This window comes from Dermacentor silvarum, chromosome 5 (assembly GCF_013339745.2).
Source record: "Dermacentor silvarum isolate Dsil-2018 chromosome 5, BIME_Dsil_1.4, whole genome shotgun sequence".
NCBI lineage: Eukaryota > Metazoa > Arthropoda > Arachnida > Ixodida > Ixodidae > Dermacentor > Dermacentor silvarum.
The window spans coordinates 3,684,668-3,707,626 of NC_051158.1; the positions used below are offsets into that span (position 1 = coordinate 3,684,668).

At 45.7% G+C, this 22,959-nt stretch overlaps 1 protein-coding gene and 1 long non-coding RNA gene across 5 annotated transcripts; both read right to left on the reverse strand.

Annotated features, from left to right (window-relative positions):
* Nucleotides 1-240: 240 nt before the first annotated feature.
* On the reverse strand, nt 241-12,624 carry LOC119452275 (uncharacterized). Of its 4 annotated transcripts, none has more exons than XR_007466933.1 (3): nt 12,516-12,624; nt 9,636-9,832; nt 241-597 (listed from the first exon to the last, which is right to left on the reverse strand). XR_007466933.1 is itself a non-coding variant. In XM_037714521.2 (2 exons), exons 1-2 carry the CDS (start codon nt 3,178-3,180, stop codon nt 377-379), a joined length of 372 nt encoding a protein of 123 aa, XP_037570449.1. In that variant the 5' UTR covers nt 3,181-3,261; the 3' UTR covers nt 241-376. The 4 variants fall into 4 exon arrangements, 1 of the variants encoding a protein (XP_037570449.1); XR_007466931.1 differs by lacking the exon at nt 12,516-12,624 and adding an exon at nt 11,262-11,434; XR_007466932.1 differs by lacking the exon at nt 12,516-12,624 and adding an exon at nt 10,986-11,245.
* A 2,175-nt stretch (nt 12,625-14,799) lies between these two features.
* Nucleotides 14,800-18,696, reverse strand: LOC119452277 (uncharacterized). Its single transcript, XR_005191842.2, has 2 exons — nt 18,327-18,696; nt 14,800-15,153 (listed from the first exon to the last, which is right to left on the reverse strand). It is a non-coding gene; the product is annotated as an uncharacterized LOC119452277 (long non-coding RNA).
* Nucleotides 18,697-22,959: the final 4,263 nt, after the last annotated feature.

Below are 22,959 nucleotides of genomic sequence, written 5' to 3' on the forward strand. Positions count from 1 at the left end.
GGATGTCGCCGCCTACTTCGTCTTCTAGCACGTGGTCGTAGAATTCCTGGGGATGTCTTCTCAAAAGCACATTGTCAGCGCGGATGTTCGAATGCGTACTCTAACCACGACATACTATTAGTGCGTTAGTCGGCAAATAAATTAGTGCGTTAGTCTCCGTACACGTATGAACATACTGATAGCTTCTCTCGTTTCACGATGTATGTCCCTTTAAAGTGGCCCCAAGATGACGACAAATAATTTAAGCTTTCGTGGAACAGCAATATTGTGTTTCTGTTTATTTTGATTTTTTTGTACCGAGCCTTTTTTATGTAGAAATGGTAGTTTTACTCGCAAGAACCAGAACCCAATTAGTGTTTGCATCTCGTCTGAAGCGTTACTCTTGGCGATTGTTCTGGTAGCGTTTCCGGTGGTACAGGCATCTGAAGTAACCCACACACTTGTCCTCATAATCTCTGAAGAAACCTGGCCGGCAGAAACACTTGCTCACGCAGCCGAAGCGGCACTTCTTAGGAAAACCACTGAAGACGTACTCGCATCTCCACTCAGCGCAGTTAGGGCTTTGGCACCATTTCCACTTTTCGTTCCACTTGCAATCTGCATGGGAAAGAGCACACAGAAAATTTAACTGGGGAAAAACATGTTTATCCAACACACATAAGGGAAACTAACTGAAGCGACGCTTTAATAAAGTGGGTAATTATATCCTATGAAGTTGTTCATCTTCTTCAACGCCTTTAACAGCATAGGATTACGTACCTGTCCTGCAATCAGCAAGACACCATAAACCGCGTGATGCACGTGACCTTGCATTGAACTGGCTCCGAAATATGCCCACTTATACCTCATCACGGGCGTCCTGTGAATTTACCATTGCACTACATCCAGGGTCGGTCAAGCTTACTCGGCTGGGACCAAGAAATCAATCGACAAGACACGCGAAGCCCATGAAGAGAAGGCTGTAAAACACTCTTTAATGTATAAATAAAGGGATCGAAGGCACATATTTTATTGCACTGGGAATATTTAGTTATTGTTTGTTTTTTCACTGCGTAACTATGTAGTGAAGAGAGACGGCTTGGTACAGATGGAGTTGCATCACCCCATTCGTTATATGAATGCTGTCCTGTGTAGTTCTTCAGCAACACAGTAGCAGCAAAAGCCACGGTCAGCAAAGTCAGGGAGAGTTCGCCAATAAAATACGAGCGAGTAGCAGGTTTGTTTCCTGTGATGCTTGGTTTTGGCATGATATATGAGATTTCAGAGCTGTCGCCCGTCTCTGTAAATTATTTTTAATAGAGGAATAAGCGCACAGACAAAGGCGGCATATCACGAGATTCTTTTCGTAGCATTACAGGTGTTGTTGATTATCAAATATTATGTACACGAGAAATGTTTATTGCTACAGGAAAATATAAATAAAATAGAAACTATCGCAGAATTGGTATTTTTTTAGGTTTCCGTTTCTTGTACACTTTCACTCCTTGCCAATTTTTTAAAAGTTTGTCCACTTTCTCGGTATTAGGCAGCTCCATATTGCGGTTCACTCGACTCATTCATGAATATATATACTGTTAAGTACAGTAAATAGAAATCTGGTCACCGACCACTAAAACGACGAAAGTAACGTTTCGATGCCCGTATGCGAACATTGTTCACAAAACAAAAATGAAACCGGTCATCGCAGAAATCGTTAATGTGTGCTTGAATATTTCACAGAATAACTTCGCATAGATGTGAAGACGATTGTCGTCTATCCGGTTAAGGGTGTTGTCAGTAGTTTGAATGATTAGTTATTCTAGAGGAAGCTGTGCTAATACATGTTGTCCTGTGGCCAACATGTATTAATGTCTCAATGTCCCAATCAGTGGTATGTCCCGATGTGTGCGTCTGCACGGCTAAGGCATTTGCCAACGTGTTTTTTTTCTTCTTGACGTCAATTTAGTTGTCTTACAAACGTATGTGTAGATTTCCGGTACAAATTTGCAATATGCGCACGCTGTGTGGTATACCACATGAGGAAACTTGAATCGAAGAACGGATGATTGTTTTGTGTACCAGGTTCCCGCCCCTGCGCCAAGGCGTAGAGTTCTTGCTCTAAGAATACTGCACGATTTGACCGATCAAACATCGCAAAGTTGGCGGCGCTCTCTTTGAACATGTGGAGCCGAAGATTCAACTTACACAAACAAATGCAAAGTGCGCTGAACACAGACATTTTCTGTGGTTATACGAACCACCCGTGAGCTACACCTCCGACGTTTGTCGAACGTTCACTTATTCCTGACCAGCAGACCGCATTGATTCATATGCTCGTTATTTCTTACAGAATGCTCCATTATCCGACTCATTTCCATGCCAAAGTATTCCACTGAATGCTTCACGAGATGTTTGTTTCAAGGTTGCTGAAATAATTCAATTCTAACAGACTAACTATTTGTAACAGATATGCTGATGTTTTATTGTGTGTTTAGCAGTCGCAATGTATTTTAAGAAAGCAAGTTTCCGTATGTCACAAAGGCATATTTTTTTAAACTGTGTGAATAAGACAATCTCCTATGTAATAATTGTGCAAACAAATTTCACGCAAATATTGACATATATGCGTTGCGTTACTAATGTGTCAGCCTTTCAGCGCCATGTATAGAGCAATGACTATGGCGTGTCTCTAGCGTCCCGTTTTTCATCCCCAATAAACGAACCTATTTTTCAAGAGCACCTGGGCCTACATTTAGAGGGGCCATAAAAACAGAGCAGAAAGAAGAACAGGTGGTGGAGTTGTCATGCAATCATGCAGATTTTTGTTCCAATAAAAATTTTCGAACTCGTCAATTTTATTATGAAATATTTCATTAAGAGCATCTTGACTTTGTACTGCGCGAATATATCGGTACATACCTGTCGCCCGTTAAACCATGCTCGGAACAAGGCGCAAAGCGTGATGGTTGCTTCTAAGCAGGTTGACATTCTGTGAATCAAAACAATTTCGAACAAAGCATGCATAAAATGAACAGAATGACTTAACGTACGCCTTTGTGCTATAATAGTCGGAATGGATATCCGCCGGTTAGTAGGGCCGGCCTCCGATAATCCGGTCTCATTGCTCTCAGCTTTCACCAGCAGTAGAAATCCACCGATGAAGAGGAACAGCAACGTGCCCGAACTCGACTTTCTTTCCATCCTGTGATACTTTACCACCCTTCTTCGCCCTTTTTTTCCACTGGAAGCCTTGTACAAGAAAAGAGTGCATGATATGTGCGTAGGTAGTTGTCCCAGACAATGTCCAAAAGCAATGTCTTTTATCACTTTTTGTTCCTAATTTCTTCTTTACACAATGGGTTTCTGAGCAGGCTTGGCTCTTTCGTGCCTCTCGATAGTCGTGATTGTACTGGGCAGGACTGCACCCGTTACATTACGATTTAAGTTTTTGATATAATCTTCTGAAACGCCCTGGCGACGTTTCTTCGTATAGAACGATTTTATTGTCTCCCAGTATTGCGCAAAGAAGCAATCCAAACCTTTGGTTACAATTTAGCACGTGATAGACCTGTCTGTTGTCACATGCAAGTTTTCAAGTCCTTGCACAACTTCAGAACCAAAGCATATGCACGTGTGTCACGACCCTCACAGTTTTAAAATCTTACATAATACCGAGGAAAATCGTAGCTTTCGTTGAGCTGCACTTTTCTTTCATTTCTTACATTGACAACTGGGAACAATGGCTGTTACGGATTGTGGACGTGGATTTGATACAACGAGTCATGTCTTCGGATGTGCTTATCGATTGGAAAGACCTTCCAGTACAAGAACACTTTTCCTCTGGCAGCGGATGGCTGATGAAGAATATAGGCTTAGAAGACGTTTTGTCACCTATTTTTATGTAAATTGTTTATTCCTTCAGAAACTCACTGCTCGCCCGACGGCATCATAACGCATCTTGCGAACAGGGCTGGCCAACATGTTGGGAGTCTTCGCTTTACTATGCGCGATCTGCTAAAGCAACGGCAAGCCGTTAGACTTCACTGCAGGATTGTTGTCCCAAAAAAATTCTAGTAACACAAATCAAAGGCGCAATAATTTAAAATCTCCTGGCCTCTGTAAAATGCTAGTCAAAAGCGCACATGCTGCAATCAGGTGCGGAACGCAACCTAGAGAAGCCAGCGCTTCATGCACAAACTACACATATAATTAAACTACTTTCGAAAACGAGAAGAACTAAGACACACCCTAAGAGCTTTTATGTCAGAAGTTGTCAAATCTAAGTCACGAAAAACTACATCGCCAACACTACCAGTTCGCACATGGACCACTGATGCAAGTAGTCTCTTAATTGAAGTGAAGCTCTCATTGCATGTTTCTTAGTGAATTATGTCGTCTCTCTCTTCGTAAAATATGTTATTTTGTATTCCTTTCATTTTTACCAAACATTTATGTGATTTGTGAGTAATACCGAAACATCTTTTCTAATGCCACTCGACTCATGGTAAATCACCTACAGCGGGTATGCGACCCCCCCCCCCTCCCCCCCAGCATTATAACTAAATGGAAACCAAACCATACCATGTCACGGAGTCTGGAGCTCATTTGGAATACGTGAGAGCATGAAATCACAAAATGTGATCGAAATGTGCATTGGGCTTTGATAATGTGCGGGTCAGAAAGTAGCGTCACGCGGGAAAAAAACGGTGCGTTACAATGTCAAGTGTGATAAAGAACACCACTGTATGCTTGCCTTTGATCGGAACGAACATTAATGAGAATTAACCGGCAAAGCGACGCATGGGGGTGGCGGGTGGTACAGTGTGAGAGTATCGTTTCTCGCTTTGTTCCTTGTTCCGCAAGCTCTTGGGGCAGTGAATCCTGACTACGACAAGGGCCACGATAAGATGGCGTCGTTGGTGTTCACCGGAGGCGTTAACGTTGACTTATGACAAATGGAAACGTGATGTTACTGACTTTCATTAAAGATGTCTTCGCTGTGAGGCTGAACGGTTGTCACGATAGCCAGTCAGCGTCACGAACGTCCAGAAATGGTATTGCGAATGATCACGCGTTCGCGAGATAGTTATACGCGTTGAACGTTTCGCGTTGCATCTCGTACTTGTAGACACACACACGCCGTTTTTGCCCTCTGCGCCAAGCCAACAGCAATACCAATAACTAGAACAGCCTCTACTACATACGAGGCCCGGGTTCGTTCGGCGATATGATGCCTGCGTAATCGTGTTAAACTGTGGTAGTAGAACTCGCATCGGCACTAACACTGGTATTTATGATTTATGCAGCGCCGTGTTGTCGATTTTCCTTCCTTTTGTCCGTGTCTTGTTTGCGCTGTTACGATCCTTACGATGAACTTATGATTACTTTTAACGGTGAAGAAATTGTCTTGTGGGCCGACGTAGCATTTTGAAGTGCAAATGGCCAATAGATCGTAGCGTGGCATCCGTTAAATTTATTGTGCATTTGTGCCATGCTGGCCACCCCTGGTGGACCACCATGCCGGTATGAGCTAAGGTACGACAGTACGAGTGAGGACCTGTGCATATCACTGAGCCTTCTTCAATAAGTTTGACACTCCGTTTGCATAAGCCATTTACATCAGGCAGCTTGACCCTATACACAATGTTGGCTTTCGCTGATGCCAGGCCCTTGAGCTTTGTGCAGCGTCACATGCAGTCGCTTCCAGCAATCACTGAGAGGGTGAAGCAAGAACTGATGCCGGCCAACTTGATGAAGAAAGCTGTAGTAAATCTTGCTAGCACCGGTCTTCTTGACGCTCGTTCTATCTGCACTTCTCTGCGTATGACTGTCAATTTCCGCCTCTTTTTAATAAGTTTGTTAGCATACGTCTTTGTTATTGCGCTGGCACTCTTCGGGTGCTTCACGGACTTCCCAAGGGCTACATATCCATATTCGTTTGTATCGAACCATTCCCAGCCAAATTGGGCCACTCTGTAGTCTATGGTTGAACCGTTAGAGCTTTGGGGCTGATGCTTCGGGAACCAACCGTCGCACCTACTGGAACCACTGAGTATGTGGCGATGTGTGCATCGTACCTCTTCCATGCCGATATTGTTCCACTGTAAATGCGGTACTGGGTATGCACCGAATTCACCCTTTCACACTGACGTGGAGCACTGGGTATGTTCCAGTAGGTGTTCGCCACTCTACAGTAAAAAAGATTCTTTAAACTTCACCGATGCTGGGCGGAATCTAACCCACCTAACACGGTTTTCTCATTAACAGCAATCCGACGGTTTAGGAGGCTGTGCCACAAATTCACTGGGTACGTGCCACTTTTCAATGAACTTCTTACATTCCAAACGCTTTTGGGAGCTGCGCCCTGAATGCGCTGAGTATGTGCCGCTCTTCAAAATACCTCTCACCAACTGGGGTCACTCTGTAGGTGTCACTGTGTGTACGGTATGTGAGGGAACAATGCGGTATGCCAGGGAGCACGCACCAGCGCCACGCTTCTGATCTCGGAGGCAAGGCACGGACTTCTAGGCAGCGCCAGAAGATGGCGCAGCGTGTTTAGAAGGAAGCGGGAGAGAGGAATCCGGCTGCCGCATGATACGTGTCTCAGTGTTCGCACGCATTGGTTCGCCACTCATTTCGGAGGCCATGCGGTGACGTCACAGTGGCGGCGCTAGATGGCGCCGAGTGTTCTTAGGGAAGCGCGAAAGAGGAGTCTCTCTGCAGTACGCGCCTCATACGTACCCGCTTCAACGTTGGCAATACGTTTTATCGCTATATTGATACGATGCTAAACGCTTGGACTTTTACAGAACCCAGCGGCAACGCTGACGCTGATTACGACGGCGGAAATTCGGCTGAAATATTCATTTAAATGCTCTAGCAATAGATATTGGGCTCATAATTGTTTTCACTAAAAGAGGGAGATAATAATCCTAATCTATGACGTGAGGCTAGAGCACTGCACGGGCTCGGGCTTACCCGACAGCCCGGGCCCGGCCCGCCCCGTGGGCCGGGCCGGGCCGGGTAGAGCAGTTTTTTCACGGGCTCGGGCTGGGCTCGGGCACGGCGTGTGCTTTTTGACCCGGGCCCGGGCCGGGCTCGGGCTTTCTGCGAGTTATTCTCGGGCTTCTCAACTCTGAAAAACATGTATTTTTTGGTCTCTGGCCGGGTTCGGGCCGGTTTCGAGCCGGGCTCGGGCCGGGCTCGGGCTTAAGGTAAAGGGGTGGTGGGCCGGGCCGGGCGGGTAACGTAGATTATTTCCGGGCCCGGGCCGGGCCCGGGTCTCGCCATAAAAGTTTTGATCGGGCTCGGGCGGGCCGCCCAATGTAAAAACGGGCCCGGGCCGGGCCCGGGCCGCAAAAATCGGCCCGTGCAGTGCTCTACGTGAGGCATGGTACCCATCGTTTCCCGCATAGTACTGACTTTTTCTATTGCAGAACCTTGCCTGTTTTTCCGATTGAATGTATTTTCTTGCTTTGTTTTTGCCTCGGTTTTGTGTGTAAAATTGCGAAAACAATGCCTCTGTTTTTCTATTGGCTATTCTGGACTGCCAAATCATTTATTAGCCATATGCTAATGGGATTATGTTAATTATGGCTACCAGGTATATTGCTATACATTATTATGAACCGTCCACTGTAACAAATATTTGAGTGTTGTGTGAAAGAGATTGGGGATTGCAATAGGGCTGATTCTTGTCAGGCGTCAGGGCCTTTTATTCAATCTCCTCGGCGACATTTCGTAATCTTATGTTGCCTCAATGCAATATGTGTGTACTGTGTAGGCCGGTTATATCAAGGGAGCCTTTTATTAAAGGCTCCTTTGATATAACGGGCCTACACAGTACTCAACCAGTTCGAGATATAAAAAATACGGTCACTAGCAATTTGCCCAGCATAAGTAAATCCTGCCAAGTAGCGACAAAACAGAAACTTCAGAGTCAAAGAGCGCTACTTTGACGACCTTAGTAAACGCTCATGAGAAACGTGACTGCATACGCCTCACCGTTATCGTTGAAGGAGCATGAATGGACCGATGTCAGAGCTTGGCAAGAACGTTGACTTATAAATTCCCACGTACATGTCGCCGCCACGTGTCAAGGCATGAAAGCGACGCTGATGTATCGCGAGCGTAGATGACTCACATCAAGGCTCTACATCTACAACAGAGGCGACGACGCCGTCGCGTTGACTATTTCGCTAAAGCACTTTTATTCACGCTAGTCAACTGCTTTCTCATCGGTCGTACTGCGTCTCGGTATATTTACTGGGTTTTGAGTAAAGATATTCGGTTATATTTAAACGATTGTGTGGTTGATAACGTAGTTATAATCCAAAAGCTGGATTGCCCAAACAGGCGGACAGTATTTGGACGAGAAATGGAAGCACTTAATTGACTAATTAACATGAAAACCCAGAAAGTTTTTGAATGTTTACTTTAAAGTACATATTGCAAGTTAAAAAATGTAGCCTGGTACTTCGCATGGTACATTGAATCGGAACGAATTATCAAGATGACACCTGCTTCGAGATATTCATTGCGGAACTTTTAGGAGAAATGCTCCGGCGATCTACTTACTTTTCTACTTCAATGCATAAAACGTTTTGTTAAACAAAAGTCAAGCACAAACTCCTCCAGGAGTTGTCTAAGTATGCGCAAGCATTGCGCCACTTGCTCATCTCCACGCAGCCCGGTGTCATTATCAGTGTTATGACACTTGATCCGGCCACTACAGACGATAATGCTGCGGCGACACAAACTGGTGCGGACGGAGGCGCAAGGTGAATTGACAACGCAAGCAAAGGACTGCAGGTGGCGGCGTCATGACAGTCCGATCATCATAAAGCCGTTATCGCTCTTTAGGTCTTTTTCCATCCGTGTCAAACCATTATGAACCATGATCAAAGGACTCCGGTGGCGGCACCAACCGATCAAACATACTCTGGCACGGCCGCGTGAACCGTATCTTGAAAGCGATCTGCGAAGCGGACAAAGAGTGCCGACTGCGGATAACTCCGCGTGCTGTGTTATCGCCGCTTCGTTTGCATTGATGCGCCAGGTGGCACGAAGGTAAAGTCGCTGGCGGCTGCGGGCTCTATATCTTGAAAGCGATTGTCTTAGGCGAGGGACGGACAGTTTTCTCATCGGGTAAGCATAGAAATGCTTTCGCATTTAAAAAGTAAGTGGAACGAAAGTGCATGTTTGCAGCAAGTTTGACGGTCCATAGCGCGAAAATGATGTTATTCGCAAAATTCTTTTCAAGTGGTTAAACCTTGCAGTCTCATGAGCTGCAATCTGTGAATTGTGATACGTTACGTAGGGCAATTAGATAAAAAGCTTAATTAATGCATATTTTTAATGTGTAGTTAGGCAATTCGGTTTGTTGTGTAAGTAATGCCTTCCTCTTCGAGTAGATCAACTCATGGACTACAATTTGGCTATCTGCAACAGACAATTCTTGAAAATACTGAGCTTTCGCAGAAACACTTGGAAAAAGAAACAGACAGAAACACGCAGCAAAACATATACATCATGTGTATCGCAGACATAAGTGTATACATCTATAAATATATATATATATATATATATATATATATATATATATATCATCAGCCTATAGTTATGGTGGGTGCAGGAACAAGGCGATCTCCAATTACCGCTTTCTTGCCGGGGTCATGAGGGAGGTAGTGGCCGAATACTGCATCAGGGAGGCCAATTCCTGCTCTGGTGAGGCAGTGGCTTTGATGACGCTTAGTCGGCCTTCCTAATATGGTTGCACCTGGACCTGGCTGCATCTGGTTGCACTCCAGTGGCTCTTGGTAATTTTTTGTTGGTATCAGGCGCTATTCAACTCCTGAAAATGTAGTGGACTTATTTAGTTCAAACCTACGACTTTCCGATTAGAAGCCCGGTGTGCTACCTCTGCTCCACGTCCACTTTTATGTTAAATATGTGGTGTGTGTGTGTGTGTGTGTGTGTGTGTGTGTGTGTGTGTGTGTGTGTGTGCGTGTGTGCGTGTGCGTGTGCGTGTGTGTGTGTGTGTGTGTGTGTGTGTGTGTGTGTGTGTGTGTGTGTGTGTGTGTGTGTGTGTGTGTGTGTGTGCGTGCGCGTGTGCGTGTGCGTGTGCGCGTGTTTGTGTGTGTGTGTGTGTGTGTGCGTGTGTCTGTGTCTCGATTTCTCCGGCTGGTAATGTCCGCCTCTTCGAATAATCCTGCTCAAGGACAAGAATTATGCTATCTGCCACAGACAATTTTTTTATAAATCCATAAAACCTAAAAATGATCACCCTGAATAGTTATAAATGCTCCCTGTAAATGTCCCAGCAGTAAAAAAAAATCCCAGGACACCTAAGCACTTCGTATGAGTTATGAATGCAATAACCTTACTGTCCAATTGAACGACACAGTGGTCCGTCAGGTTTTGCGATGCTAGCAATGTTTTCGAGCTTTGCTGCTTGGTACGTTATCGAGTTTTGCGATGAACTTGGTGCGGGTTATTTTAGTCGTACAGTTTCTACGTTAGCAGAAGGGTATTTGGACGGTACTGCTGAGATATCAAGGACGCCGGATGCTACCAACGGCCTGCGCGACGAGAGACTGAGGAGGCAGCAGCCATCGTCAAGGCCGGCAGGCGCGCAGCACCTAAGCCTAGTGGGGGGTGGGACAGACATGCGGACCGCGAGACGGCTGCGCCCGCACGCGCGCGTCACGCAACTGCCTCGCCGATGACAACCTGTCTCGCCCGGTGGCGTCGCGTCACCGTATCTACTCCATCGAGGCTCCCAGGTGACGTGGCGTCGCGGCGACGCCCTCTCCCCTCACTCAACAGCTGGAGCGCTACCAAGGCAGCAGGTGTTCCGTTTCGCCCGCTCTGCTTCTTGGAGGCGCACACATGACAGATGCTTCACAGCCAATGGGAATTTCGGCGTCATTTCGCTGCTCCAGACGCCGGCTTCTTTCGCTCAATGGGCCATTTGATGCTTTGGCATCAAAAATGCATTTACGTACTGCTTTGTCGGAAGGGATTCCCCGGCTACAGCGCCATGTACCGCGGTTTGCAGCTAAGGACAGCTGTGCTCTTTCTCGGTCCTCTCAATGACCAAAGGAAAGGTGCACAGAAAATAAAAGATTACAAGTTTAACAGTTGCAGCTCCTATCATATTGACATTCCCGCGGGCCTCCAGCGTGAATCCAGCTTTACGATCTGTATATTTGCGGCTTTGTAGATTACTAAGAGAAGCTAGATGCTCTCGATCAACTTTTTCATATACAATATTCGCCCACCTTATTGCTGGAAACTCCACCTGGGTTGCTTTTTTTCGTGTCCTGACGTAGACCTGAGTGCCACAGCTGTAACTTGTCGCAACACGTGTTGCGTTTCCTGGGGTCACGAACACACACTGCCACGAAGTTTGCACGTGAACAATAGCTGAATTCATTCGTACATTTCGCCACAATACGGCAAGTGCAGCAGCCATGTCCTTTTGTTTTTCAAATGCGTTGCAAAGATATTTCATCGCCGCGCAGTAGCGCGCGTTTCCATGACCATATGTATACGTGCTGCAATGCGTCGCATCGTTCTTCCGGCCATCTGCTCTCGAGAATCTTTTCGGCATTGTAAAGAACCGCCTTAAGATGCTTTAGCTTGGAGCCAACTCCGATGCCGCGTATTAATGTACATGTAAAACGCAGAAATTTTTTTAGGAATTAACCGGTGGACCAATTTAAATAACATTTCTTGCATTACAGAAAAATATAATTTGTAGTGACTATAGCATCAATTTTTGTTCATAGCCTGGATGTTCATTTTTCGTTTAAGTTTGCCCCAAATACGTAAGATAAAAATGAAAGCGCAAAGTTTACAATCGCGTAACGTTGCTCCAAAACAAATATCCGTTTGACCACCTAAAGCAGACAAGTGGGAATGTGAATTTGTTAGTTTACGTACATTTGTTACAATGTTTACAAGCGTTTTGGAAAGGTGTAGTTACGTGTTGTTGGTATATTTTTTGGGTGTGTATATTACATCAATTTTGTGCGTTTTACACGTATTATTAGATGCAGTTTAGAGAATTGTGAAATTGTTTTTATTGATGAATTACAGTGATTTAAACTTGATGGCTGGGTATCGCAGTGCTTATTTGAGCCATTATGTCAGCTAAATTCATAAACATGACAATAGGAATAAATTGTGAACTACTGTTTACTAAGAATATTGAATGTCTTGTATATCAATCGGCGTCAGAGCATGGCTGGGAAATATCGCGTTCATTTACACTGATTGACGTTCTGCGCACCACGTTTTCATCTCAAGCCTGACGCGCTAGCGAACCCCATGTGCTGAAGCTTGGTAGTTGGGAGTGTTCAAATACGGACCGTCACAGGTCTGCCGACTATTTCGCAGTTTCTACGAAATGCCTTTATGCCATTGCGATATCATTCTGCACATCGGAACCTAGCTTATCTTTATGTACCTTGTCTTATTTCATGCATGAAAAAAAAAATCTAAGCTCAGACAACAAGGTAAATTCAGCTTACAGAAATGCAGAACGTTCCGCCTTTCAAGGTGTCCAGAAAGATCATTCACATTTTCCATGTTTTTGTATTTTTAACAGCGAAAATATTCTAGCTGACCGTAAAAAGTGGCGCCTGCTGTCGCAAAACCTCGCCGAGCTATGACGTCACTGCGTTCCCTAGCAACCACCTCGCGGAGCGGCGTGTGCCTCGCTTCCTCTCCGTGCCGTGCACATGTTGCCTTGACGTAGGACGTTAAGAGAGAAGGAGAGTTTGGGCATGGCGCGCGCAATGCTCGGGAGAGGGAAAGAGAAAATGAGAGGAGAGATAGAGAAACAAATTGTAGTAGCACCAACGAGGCAACGCGCAGAGCTGCTGCCGACGCCGCCCGCGTTGCCTAACCGCGCATGCGCCGAAGCAGTAATGATGACGTCACCTCGCGTTGCCTAGTAACCGCCTGCGCAGGTGCTCGCTCGCTTCGCTCGACACAGACACGGCTTCTGCCTGCCTGCCTGCCTGCCTGCCTGCGTTTGTGGCATGCCAGGAATGCTGTCGCTCGTAGGCGCCGATGCGTCCAGCGCTAGTCACGCAAAATGTCGCGAAAGGGAAGGTACCTCCGAAAATGATCGCTCGAGAATACGTTCCCTACATGCGTAGTTAAGTTAAACCAAGTTAAGACCTAGCAGCAACCAACCTAGCAGTAGCAGCCAGTAAGACTTGAGGAGATCGAAACTTCGCTGTGTCTAAGCTTTGCACTACCGAGTGCAAAATTGGCCGCTATTTTATACTTTACTTGCACAACAATGCTGATAGAAATAAAAAATGCTATTGTTTGCGGCAACTCCGAGCACAAATAAAAAAACAAAAAAGAGACGAATTTCTTGCACAGGAGACAACTAGTGCTGGAATGCGGGCTTGTTGCTATGGAATCTTGGAGTACTATTGTAGCGCATACAAACGAGGACGCAAGAAGGCATACGAAATGCACAGACATGGTGCTAACTTCCGCCAATATGTTTTATTTCCTGGTACGATGCTCTACCTATACCCTCTGGATTGAGTATCCTTGTATGTATGCTCTACAATAGTACTGCAGCATTTTGAAGAACAGGCTCAAAAGTCGGTTTTTGCCAATTTTTTAGCTTGTCGTGTAACTGCGAGTTTCTGTGCTATTTTTTCTGTGCGCACAGAGATGTGTATAGTCACTTTTTATAGTTAATTTCATTTTGGCAAAAAGTGTTATAAATCCCAGGACGTTCCCAGGACGTTCCTGCGTCCACAGAGCACAAACAACATCACGGTTTCTTTTCGTCATCGGTATGACTATAAAGGACGGTGTGCTGCTGGCTTTGATGATCACGGTGAAGACACCAGTCTTTGACCTTACATTTACGATTAGCTGGCAGCTGAACAATAATGTTTACCTACAGCATCCCGGCTAGTTCTTTAGGAACTGTTTTTAAGATATATATATATTTGAATCAATATGTATTGGTGCATCATACAGCAGAAATAAAGGTCAAAAATCATGGTCAACCTTTTTTTTCTATCTGGCCAGTTATAAGGTCAAAGAGCACCTTAATATAAGGGATCGAGCGTTTTGGCCTTTCATCGTCACCAGGTAACTCGGCCGCCACGGCCACGGATCTCGCTCGCAATGTCATGCTCAGCAACAGAGCACCATAAATACTCGTCCACAGGGGTCGGTTTCTATGGGTTACTGATTATAAATCTATTACACGTATTCATGATGTCTAAGGTTTTACCATTACAAAACTGCAGTAGGTTTGCACATATTTCTGCTTTTCGACTGAATAAAATTAAATTTTATCGTCGTGCAGACCCGTCGAATTTTTCCCATATTGCCTAAAATATTTATCTTTCTAGATATTTAATTTTTATAGCTAAAGCAGTATTATGTCTATAACTAATTTCACATTTCTCGTGTTCTTAATTTCTGATAGCATCATTGCATTGTATTTCGAGTTCACAAATATAACCGCTGCGTTACAATGCATATTATGTGAGATTGATTTTCTTTTGGTTCATTATTGCTCATAGTGTTCTTCTTGGCATAAATGTTTGCTTTTATATGTTCTCCCGTTTACAATATTACCCGAAGATATTATCAGAGTAGATGGACTTTGTGTCTACCGTCTCTATGCTATCTTCAATTCGTTCAATCATTCTTCAAAAGATTATAAATTGTAATCATCAGGTAATTCACGATACGAGACAAATTAGTTTGTGAAATAAACAGAAAAACTAATAATATAGAAGGTACACAACATGAACTGACACAAAAAAGCACCATGTTATACGCACATTTATTTCTGTACCAGGACGTCGTCACGCTTAGTGATCGACAGAAATGCGAACAAAATTATCAGTGAGACAGAAGTATGTCTATAAAGTTGCAAGCACTACTCGGCGCGGCTCTTTTTCCCCTTCTGGAACTTCTCCGTAATATATTTGATCAAACTACTGCATTTCCAGAAGCGAACGCAGCTTCCTCTGTCATCCCGATAATATCCTCGACGGCAGAAACATCTGGACACGCAATCTGTTTTACACTGTCGGAACAGATTGAACCGGGTTGCGCAGGTCTTCTCGCCGCAATTGCTGCTTCGGCAGAACTTGAACTTCTCGTGTCGCCCGCAATCTGCATAATAAACAAACACATTCGTTATCGTCAATAAAGAGCCGCGTAACCAAGGAAGAACGCTGGACACTTGGCGATTGTTCCGCTTATCTGATTTCGTGCACTTTCAATGACATATATTTGCCTGAAATGAAAAATATTTCATAGAACTTTTACTCAGTGGGTTACTCGATTTCAACAAAGAACACCTGCAAGTTCAGTTTTTAAATACCCCGCATTACTATTTACATGGTAGTCATAATTACTGAGGTCTTTCAGAAGGAAATCATAAAAGATCACAGCTCAATATTGTCTGGCGTGCTGCGTCTACTCCAGTTTTTTGAAAGATGCCGCTGTAATCACTAGCAATACAGTGTCCATAAAAAAACTGCGTTGCGCTAGTTAGGCGGTCTTTAATATTAAACATGTTGGGCGCGAAACAGGCACCACGGCGAAGCACACGCACATAGAACGAAATGGCCACAAGGAGATGTTCGCCTTTTTAAGAGCGGAGCCGAAATTATAATTCTAATTTCAACCACACTTAATTTCCCCGATGCTTTCCTTGGCTTCATTGTCTGTTGGCGTTATGTGGTTACGCATGAATTATGTAGGTTATACAAGTTTCCTCTCTACACATCACCTTTGACACGCTTGTCCGTACATACCCATCAGTGCTTGCAGAGGGTAAGTGTCTAGCTTAGCTTCGATGAAAATTGAGATTCTTATCGCCAGTGCACACGCAATAAGACCATGTATATGTGGTATATTGAAGGCATCATCATCTTCAGCCTATATTTATGTCCACTGCAGATCGAAGGCCTCTCCCTGCGATCTCCAATTACCCCTGTCTTGCGCTAGCCGATTCCAACTTGCGCCTGCAAATTTTTCAACTTTATCACCCCACCTAGTTTTCTGCCGTGCTCGACTGCGCTTCCCTTCTCTTGGTAACCATTCTGTAACTCTAATGGTCCACCTATTATCCATCCTACGCATTACATATCCTGCCCAGCTCCATTTTTTTCTCTTAATGTCAATTAGAATATCGGCTATCCCCGTTTGCTCTTTTATCCACACTGCTCTCTTCTTGTCTCTTAACGTTAGGCCTAACATTTTTCGTTTGAAGGCATATCTAATAACAAAATTCTTATGTAGCTGTTCACTGGGATAACGCTATTGTGCGAATGTTTTCTCTTCTGCGCACTCATCAGGACCGAAATTTCGTGCTGACAGCTAGACGGTACTCATTGATTACCCGAGTATGACAGTGTAGGAATAACTTTCCGTATGTTCGAGTAATTTGATCTATTTCACTATGGGTATGTGTTAAGGTTGTCTTTCATTCGTCGAGGTGTTTTAACGCGTTAGTCTTAAGGGCCCCGTGTCGAAGGAAATCGCAGCGGCGTTGGTGAACTCATGGAATTTCTCAAAGTAAAAATCCGTCAGAAAAATCGTAAAGTACGACTTAACCACAACCTACACACACGATGGCGTCGGATCGTAATTTGAATGTACGAGAAAACATAACTCTACAACGAAGAAACTCAAACACAAACCCCTTTTCCAGCATTTCTACCATATACCAACAGCGGCGCGGCCGGGTAAATTACTTGCGAAAACACCATCCAGATGGCTGATGATGATGATGTTGCAACGCTTTGCATGTAAGCTCCCTACGGCAGGTCAAACTGGACTTAGCCTCCTAATGCGTTTTGGACATGCGCGCGCCTCATGGCAACAGAAAACAAATACCCAAATTAAAAAACGTCCTAGGGCCCTCACATTTTGGTATCAGATGGCTTATATTGCCCCTGGAAAAATGTATTCCCAGCAAGGTTCATCATCATCATCAGCTCATCCTATATTTATGTCCACTGATTGACTTGCTACCGCCTTCAACGCGTTTCGAACGCGCTGCCCAAGGCGGTGGCAAGTCAAGTTCAAAGGAGATGAATACGCGGAGAGGCGCAGCGTCTTACACGGGCCGTAACTAGCACAAACGCGTTAGAAACGCGCAGTCTAAGAGGTCATCCGTGTGTCCAAGCTTGGAAGTCTTTCGATGCGCTACGGACTTTCGGAATCCATCGATTGTGACTGTTTCGCAGGTGACAGGTATCCTTATATAATAAGCAATGTAAAAGGTGAAGCCGACTTTCCGGTTTAAGCGATCTTTGTGCGCTGGCTTTCCCACGTTGTGTGTCGCAGTGAAGCCTATAATAAAGAAAAATGTCTTTCACCTCGAAGCATTTGCGATAGCACTATACGGAGTAATGATATTAGCTTTATCAGCTGTATAAACTTGACATGCTGTTGTCGACGCCGTCGGCGTTTTGCCCGCGTTCGCTCAAAACGCGTGCGGCGTTGGTGAAGCCTCTGATATAAATGCGCACTCCAGCTAAACGTCGGGCCTCTCGCGCGTCGGAAGAAGGTGCTCTACATATATGGTGATTGTCGCCTACTTCTGCATTTTTGTTCTCCGCTGTGCGTTCATTCAAAGCGCGCGCCTCTCGACTCGCACATACAGCGTTCGGCACGATTTAATCTCCATTGACGGAAGCCCTTATTTGTGCTGTGCGTTCATTCCCCGTGAAAGCGCGCACTCGCACATACAGCGTTCGACGATTTAATCTCCATTGACGTCATACGGAACCTCACGGCGACGTCTGCTTTTGAGTGTCCATATAATTGCTATCGCAATAAAATGCGATGCGAACGGGGCCCGATAACGCTATCGCGTTGCCCTTTCAAAGGCGAAGGTTAAGCGTCCTCCATTTTTTGTCATGCTAGTGGGATGTCTATTTATTTCCAAAGTCTCGACTTATTTAGGAAATGTGGGCAGAGTTGCAGCTGCGCAGTATGCGCCACTCCATTTCTTTTCACGTGGCTGAGGCTTGAAGGCCTAATTATTTCCCCAATATTCTCTCGTGCTAACCACATGAAAGACCGAGACGGTCGCCGATGGGGCTAGATATTATAAATAGCCCCACGGTGCCGGTGGCTGTCATCCGCAATAGAGATATCTAAGGCGGAGGGGGGGGGGGAGAGAAGGGGAGGGGGGAGGCACGGAGAACCGAGATAGCCGAAGTGCTAACACAGAAAAAAAATCTTTTCGGCAACCTTAATACCATAGGGGAAAGTAACAAGGTTGACAGAAGAAGGAGCTTCAGCAGAATGACTGAAGAATAATCACGCACCTTGCGACGCGCCTTGCACCTGGCTTCTCAGAGGAGCACGTGGTTCACCACCGCCACTCACTGGCAAGTTCGCTGGAGGGTCTTCCGCTCTCACGTTCAGCACAAGCGCACAAACGAAAATTAGCAACAGAACACTGATAACCGCTATTTTACTCATCTCGAGATTGCCGTGTTGGGCTGCCTGTAGCCAGGTCGCCTTCCACGGCGGACCCTATATGCGCAGCAAAAAGACATTGTCAAAAAGTGAAGCAGCTTCCATGAAGTCTTTTTTTATTTCTGCAATTTCTCGCACGCAGCTGTTTTTTCTATAACGCATTCGCATTATACTGCTGGCTGCAGGTCATCCTTTAGAGGCACAGACCTGCCACCATTTCCACCTTTCGCGTTGCGTTCGCGCGTTTTCCAATGTGCTGCTCCGAAAGGTGAAACGTTTCCCAAGAAACAATAGGTCCAGTCGGCACTGCGTCATGGCACAGCAAGGTATAGAAACACTACTTACGTAGGCGCAAGGAGCTAGTTCTTCGTGCGCAAAAGAAGAGCAGCTTTTCGCGAGTATTAGGGCTGCATCTTGCAGACAACAAACGCAGATAGAATGGCATCTTGTCTCTCGACCATGGTTGCTGTTCGCACCTGGGGCTTTCTGATGAAAACCATCGTATATCAAGCGCAATTTCTGAGGCCTATGTTGTATTGGATATGAAAGTGTCAGGAAACTCGAAACTAGAAGTAGCCAATTTATTATTTTTAACGACATTTTCAGGCCGCACATAGTATGACAGTATATCTTGTAATCAATCAGACAGGTAGCTGAGGCGATTAGGTCTCATTTGCAGTCTTGGAAAGGTCAGAAGGGAACTAAAAGCAATGTAGTAGTGACTGATAGATGGGATAAGTATGCCAACGCAGTTTTCTGGAAGACAGCATAATGATTCCTCAAAAATATAAAATAAATAACTCTCTATGCGATGGTGTCAGTATCGGATCCCGGTCAAATCAGTAGTCTACCTATATGGGTTGAAGAAAATACTGCATTGACAGACTATTCTGAACCTATGTTGGGGCAAACTAGAAGAACATACTTCAAGGAGACGTCGACAACTTCGAAAGTGTGTACACTTCTCGTGACCTGCGACGTGCATGCACCAAAGCATCACAGTAACCTCCAGGTCATTCTTGTGCTGAAAAATTGCCATACAACGATTTGCACGATATACAGAAAAGATTGTCTCCGTATGTTGATGTTGCTTGGGCGATTCTAACAGGTGCTTAGCTAAGCCCAGCCAGTGTATGGAAACTCTCGCATGATCGATGAAAAAAAGGTTACATTGGCATATATTTAATATACTAAATTTGCTATTATATTTGTCTCACATAACCTCCGATAAGGTCGCACTTGCGTGATAAGCGGCCGGTTTATTGCAACCTAAGCAATAGTGGCGAGGTCACGGCAAAAAATCTGCCAGAACACATTCCTGATGTCTGTCTACGACAAGGAAGCCATCTTTATTTTGGAGAATGTGCACTGAAGCACAACACATGCTATATACAGTGTGCATGTATCTGTCTTTGCATATTACGAAGTGACCATGATTTCGAGTCGGTTATTTTCTTGTTACGCAGCTGTGTCCATCTTCTGAGGAGGCGCCATTCACAACTGCGAGAAAGGCGCTACTGCAGTCTCTTGTATATACCTCGGATGACGTCACTTGCCCTTTTCTATTTGGCTAGCAGTTCACAGTAGATTTTCCAGTTATTTATGAAGCACAACTGCTCTAATTGCTACTGCCGCAAGACGCCGTGCAGATAATTGTCGCACGTTTATATCGCTTGCTACTATGTGCATGCATCATAAATTTCGTCAGTGAACTGAGAACACGTGTAGCTAAGTTGAGAGTGCAGAAAATAGGAGCAGTTTCTCCCGAAAGGCGAAGCATCGATTGCGACAGCAAACTAGTGGACGGCTATACGAAGTAAGGATAGAAGTTTCATCGGCCGTGTAAACTTGTGAACACAGAAACACGAACTCAATGAACAAGCATGGTGTCCCGCGCGCGCATGCAAGCATGAACACAGCTCACGCGATGACCTCAGAAACACGCGTGAGCGGCTTTGGTAGCAATATGAATTGTAGTAAACATGAGCTGATTAAGTAAGCAGGTGTGCTGCGGCGTAAGTAGACCGACATGAAGAGAGACTCGACCACGAGAAGGCGCGTGTGAAACGGTGGTGTTGTTGAGAAGCGCTTCCCGTGGGCAGCGCATGCGAAGGGACACACCTGTAGCGCTGCACTGCCGACCCGGGCAGCATTGCATGTGTAGCGTGCGTTGGAAAATGTGGCCCGACTATTACTAACTGAATGAACAAGCGTGGTGTGAGCGCGCACAAACAAACACGAATAGATCACACTGAATGACTGCAGACAACGACTGTCAAAACGCTGGCAGCAAGCATACGCCGCAGCGGGCGAAGGTACGTGCGGTCTATCGCGTCAACGGAAACTGAGCGGCGAATGCACGGCGCATAAAGGTCAGAGCCGTGTGGAGAGAAGAGACGGCGCGGACGAGCGACGAGCGCGGTTGGTGGCAGAGTAGAAGTGCGCCCAATGGTCCCGGGCGCATGCAAGCATTGAACACCACAGCTCACGCGATGACCTTCAGAACACGCTGTGGAAAGCTGGGAGTTGGAAGAAGCGCGGCAGCAAACAAATTGACCTGTGGGCCCGCCTGGGCCGCAATGCCTAGGGGGGAGTATAGGGAAGGGGGGGGGGGGGGGGGGCGTTCTACTCCTGCGGCCCAGGCGCCCGCGCATGCCCGCGCGAGCCGCTGTATCTTGAAAGCCATCTGCGTAGGAGACCCAGTCCTTCGCGTGCTGTATTTTCAAGGCCGCCCGGAGCAGAAAGCCCCCCCCCCTCCTCGCTACCCTGCAACTGGAGGGTGGCGAGGGGAACGCTACGGAAGACGGCGCGCTTACTTCCCGCTTCCCTCCCTCACGTGCGCGAGATTGAGCCGCGATCGCAGGCTCACCTTCGCACGCTTTCACTCGCACATACAGCATTCCGCGCGCGGCAACGATTTTATCGTCGTTGGACTATATACGGAACTTCACGACGACGGCGACGGCAGAAATGCACCTGGAGTCTCCTTATAATTGCTATCGCAATAAAAGTGCAGGATGCGTGGTCCGAATTGGCAAATATAGAAGACGATACAATACAATATGACGTGACTGTACACCTGCGCCGTCGGAAAAACGCACACTGAAGTGCGCGAGCAAGGGAGAAAGAAACAAAATAGGAGAGGCCCTGACCTGAGGTTTTCGAACCCAGAAGCGCAGCCATGCTTGTGTGTTATCTACCTTTGCTTCTGCAATCGATGGCGCGAGCTTTGAACTTGCACTGCGACGATCCACCGGGAGTGTGCGCTCATGACGCGCGTCAGAACAAAACCTACGAAACTCCTGTAACAAATTTATTGAAAAACACGCGACCCTGTATTTATCCGTGGCACACGGAAGTACGACGATGAAAACTCGCGCCGCGATTACCCAAGGATCCGCATCTATATTTCCGCGAGAGCCTCTGTTGCCTGCTGGCACTCACCCTCATAGACCTAAAACACTACTTTCAAACTAATACTCCACACTCCGAGCACAGCCTGTCTCGCAGACAGAATGTGCTTCGAGAAGGAAATGAGTCGAACTACTGCGTTTAACTTTTCGGAAGCCAAGAGTAGCAGTGAGAGATCGACGAGCTCAGTTGCTATATCAACGAGGATAATTGGAACACCCGTCCCAGCGCTTCTTTGTGAAAAATAGCAGATGACTTCCGCCACACTATCTCCAACCAATCAAGGCTGGCGGGGGCCCTTCATAAGCTTTTATTCCTTCATGTGTGGGAGTGATGCTTTGAAAGCTTCGCTTTAAATTAGCAACACCATCACCATTCTGCAACATTATAGAGAGGTTCGCCATTTACGCAATTGTGAATAGGCTATTGTGCTTGCGACGCCTGCAATGTCTTGTAGCAGAATATTTGCGACCGTAAGCAATTTGTGCAGACGAACAGACAAGAGTCGGTGAACCCGCTGAGAGCATAGGCCTATGCTAATAACAATGTATAGAGAGTGACTGCAGCGCGAACCCACAAACTGCAGACATGTAATCACAACAAATTGGGAGAGGATAAGTCTTTATTGAAAATCAGAGTGATTAGCCGGCGTACATTCGCCTTTGATGCCACTCTGCAAAGAATTGGCGAAGGGAGAAGAAAGTCTCTAGAAGAAGGTCAGCAGAAGAATTGACAGATATAATAAAAGATGCAAGTCTTTGGGGGCAGAAACTTGGAGGTAAACAAAGAAGCTCAAGAAAATGTTAAGGACCAATGGCAGCAATGGAACGAAAAAAAAAAACATTATGAGACAAGGAGAGAGCGATGTGGATCAGAGAGAAAACAGGGATAGCTGATATTCTAGCTGGCATTAAGAGAAAAAATATCATGAACCATTCAAAACTATTTTGGACACGACACAGAGGTGACACAGAATTTTGAACAAAGGTACGAACACATTTATTGTATTGATCGGGGGTCAAGAGGAGACTGACGGTAAGGCAAGAGCAGACTCCTATGTCTCCTGAC

Coding starts and splice junctions, on each gene's coding strand:
- LOC119452275 (XM_037714521.2), bottom strand. CDS start 3,180: ATGGAAAGAAAGTCGAGTTCGGGCACGTTGCTGTTCCTCTTCATCGGT. Junction 598..3,029: donor GACTATTATAGCACAAAGGC/GTACGTTAAGTC, acceptor TTTCCCATGCAG/ATTGCAAGTGGAACGAAAAG.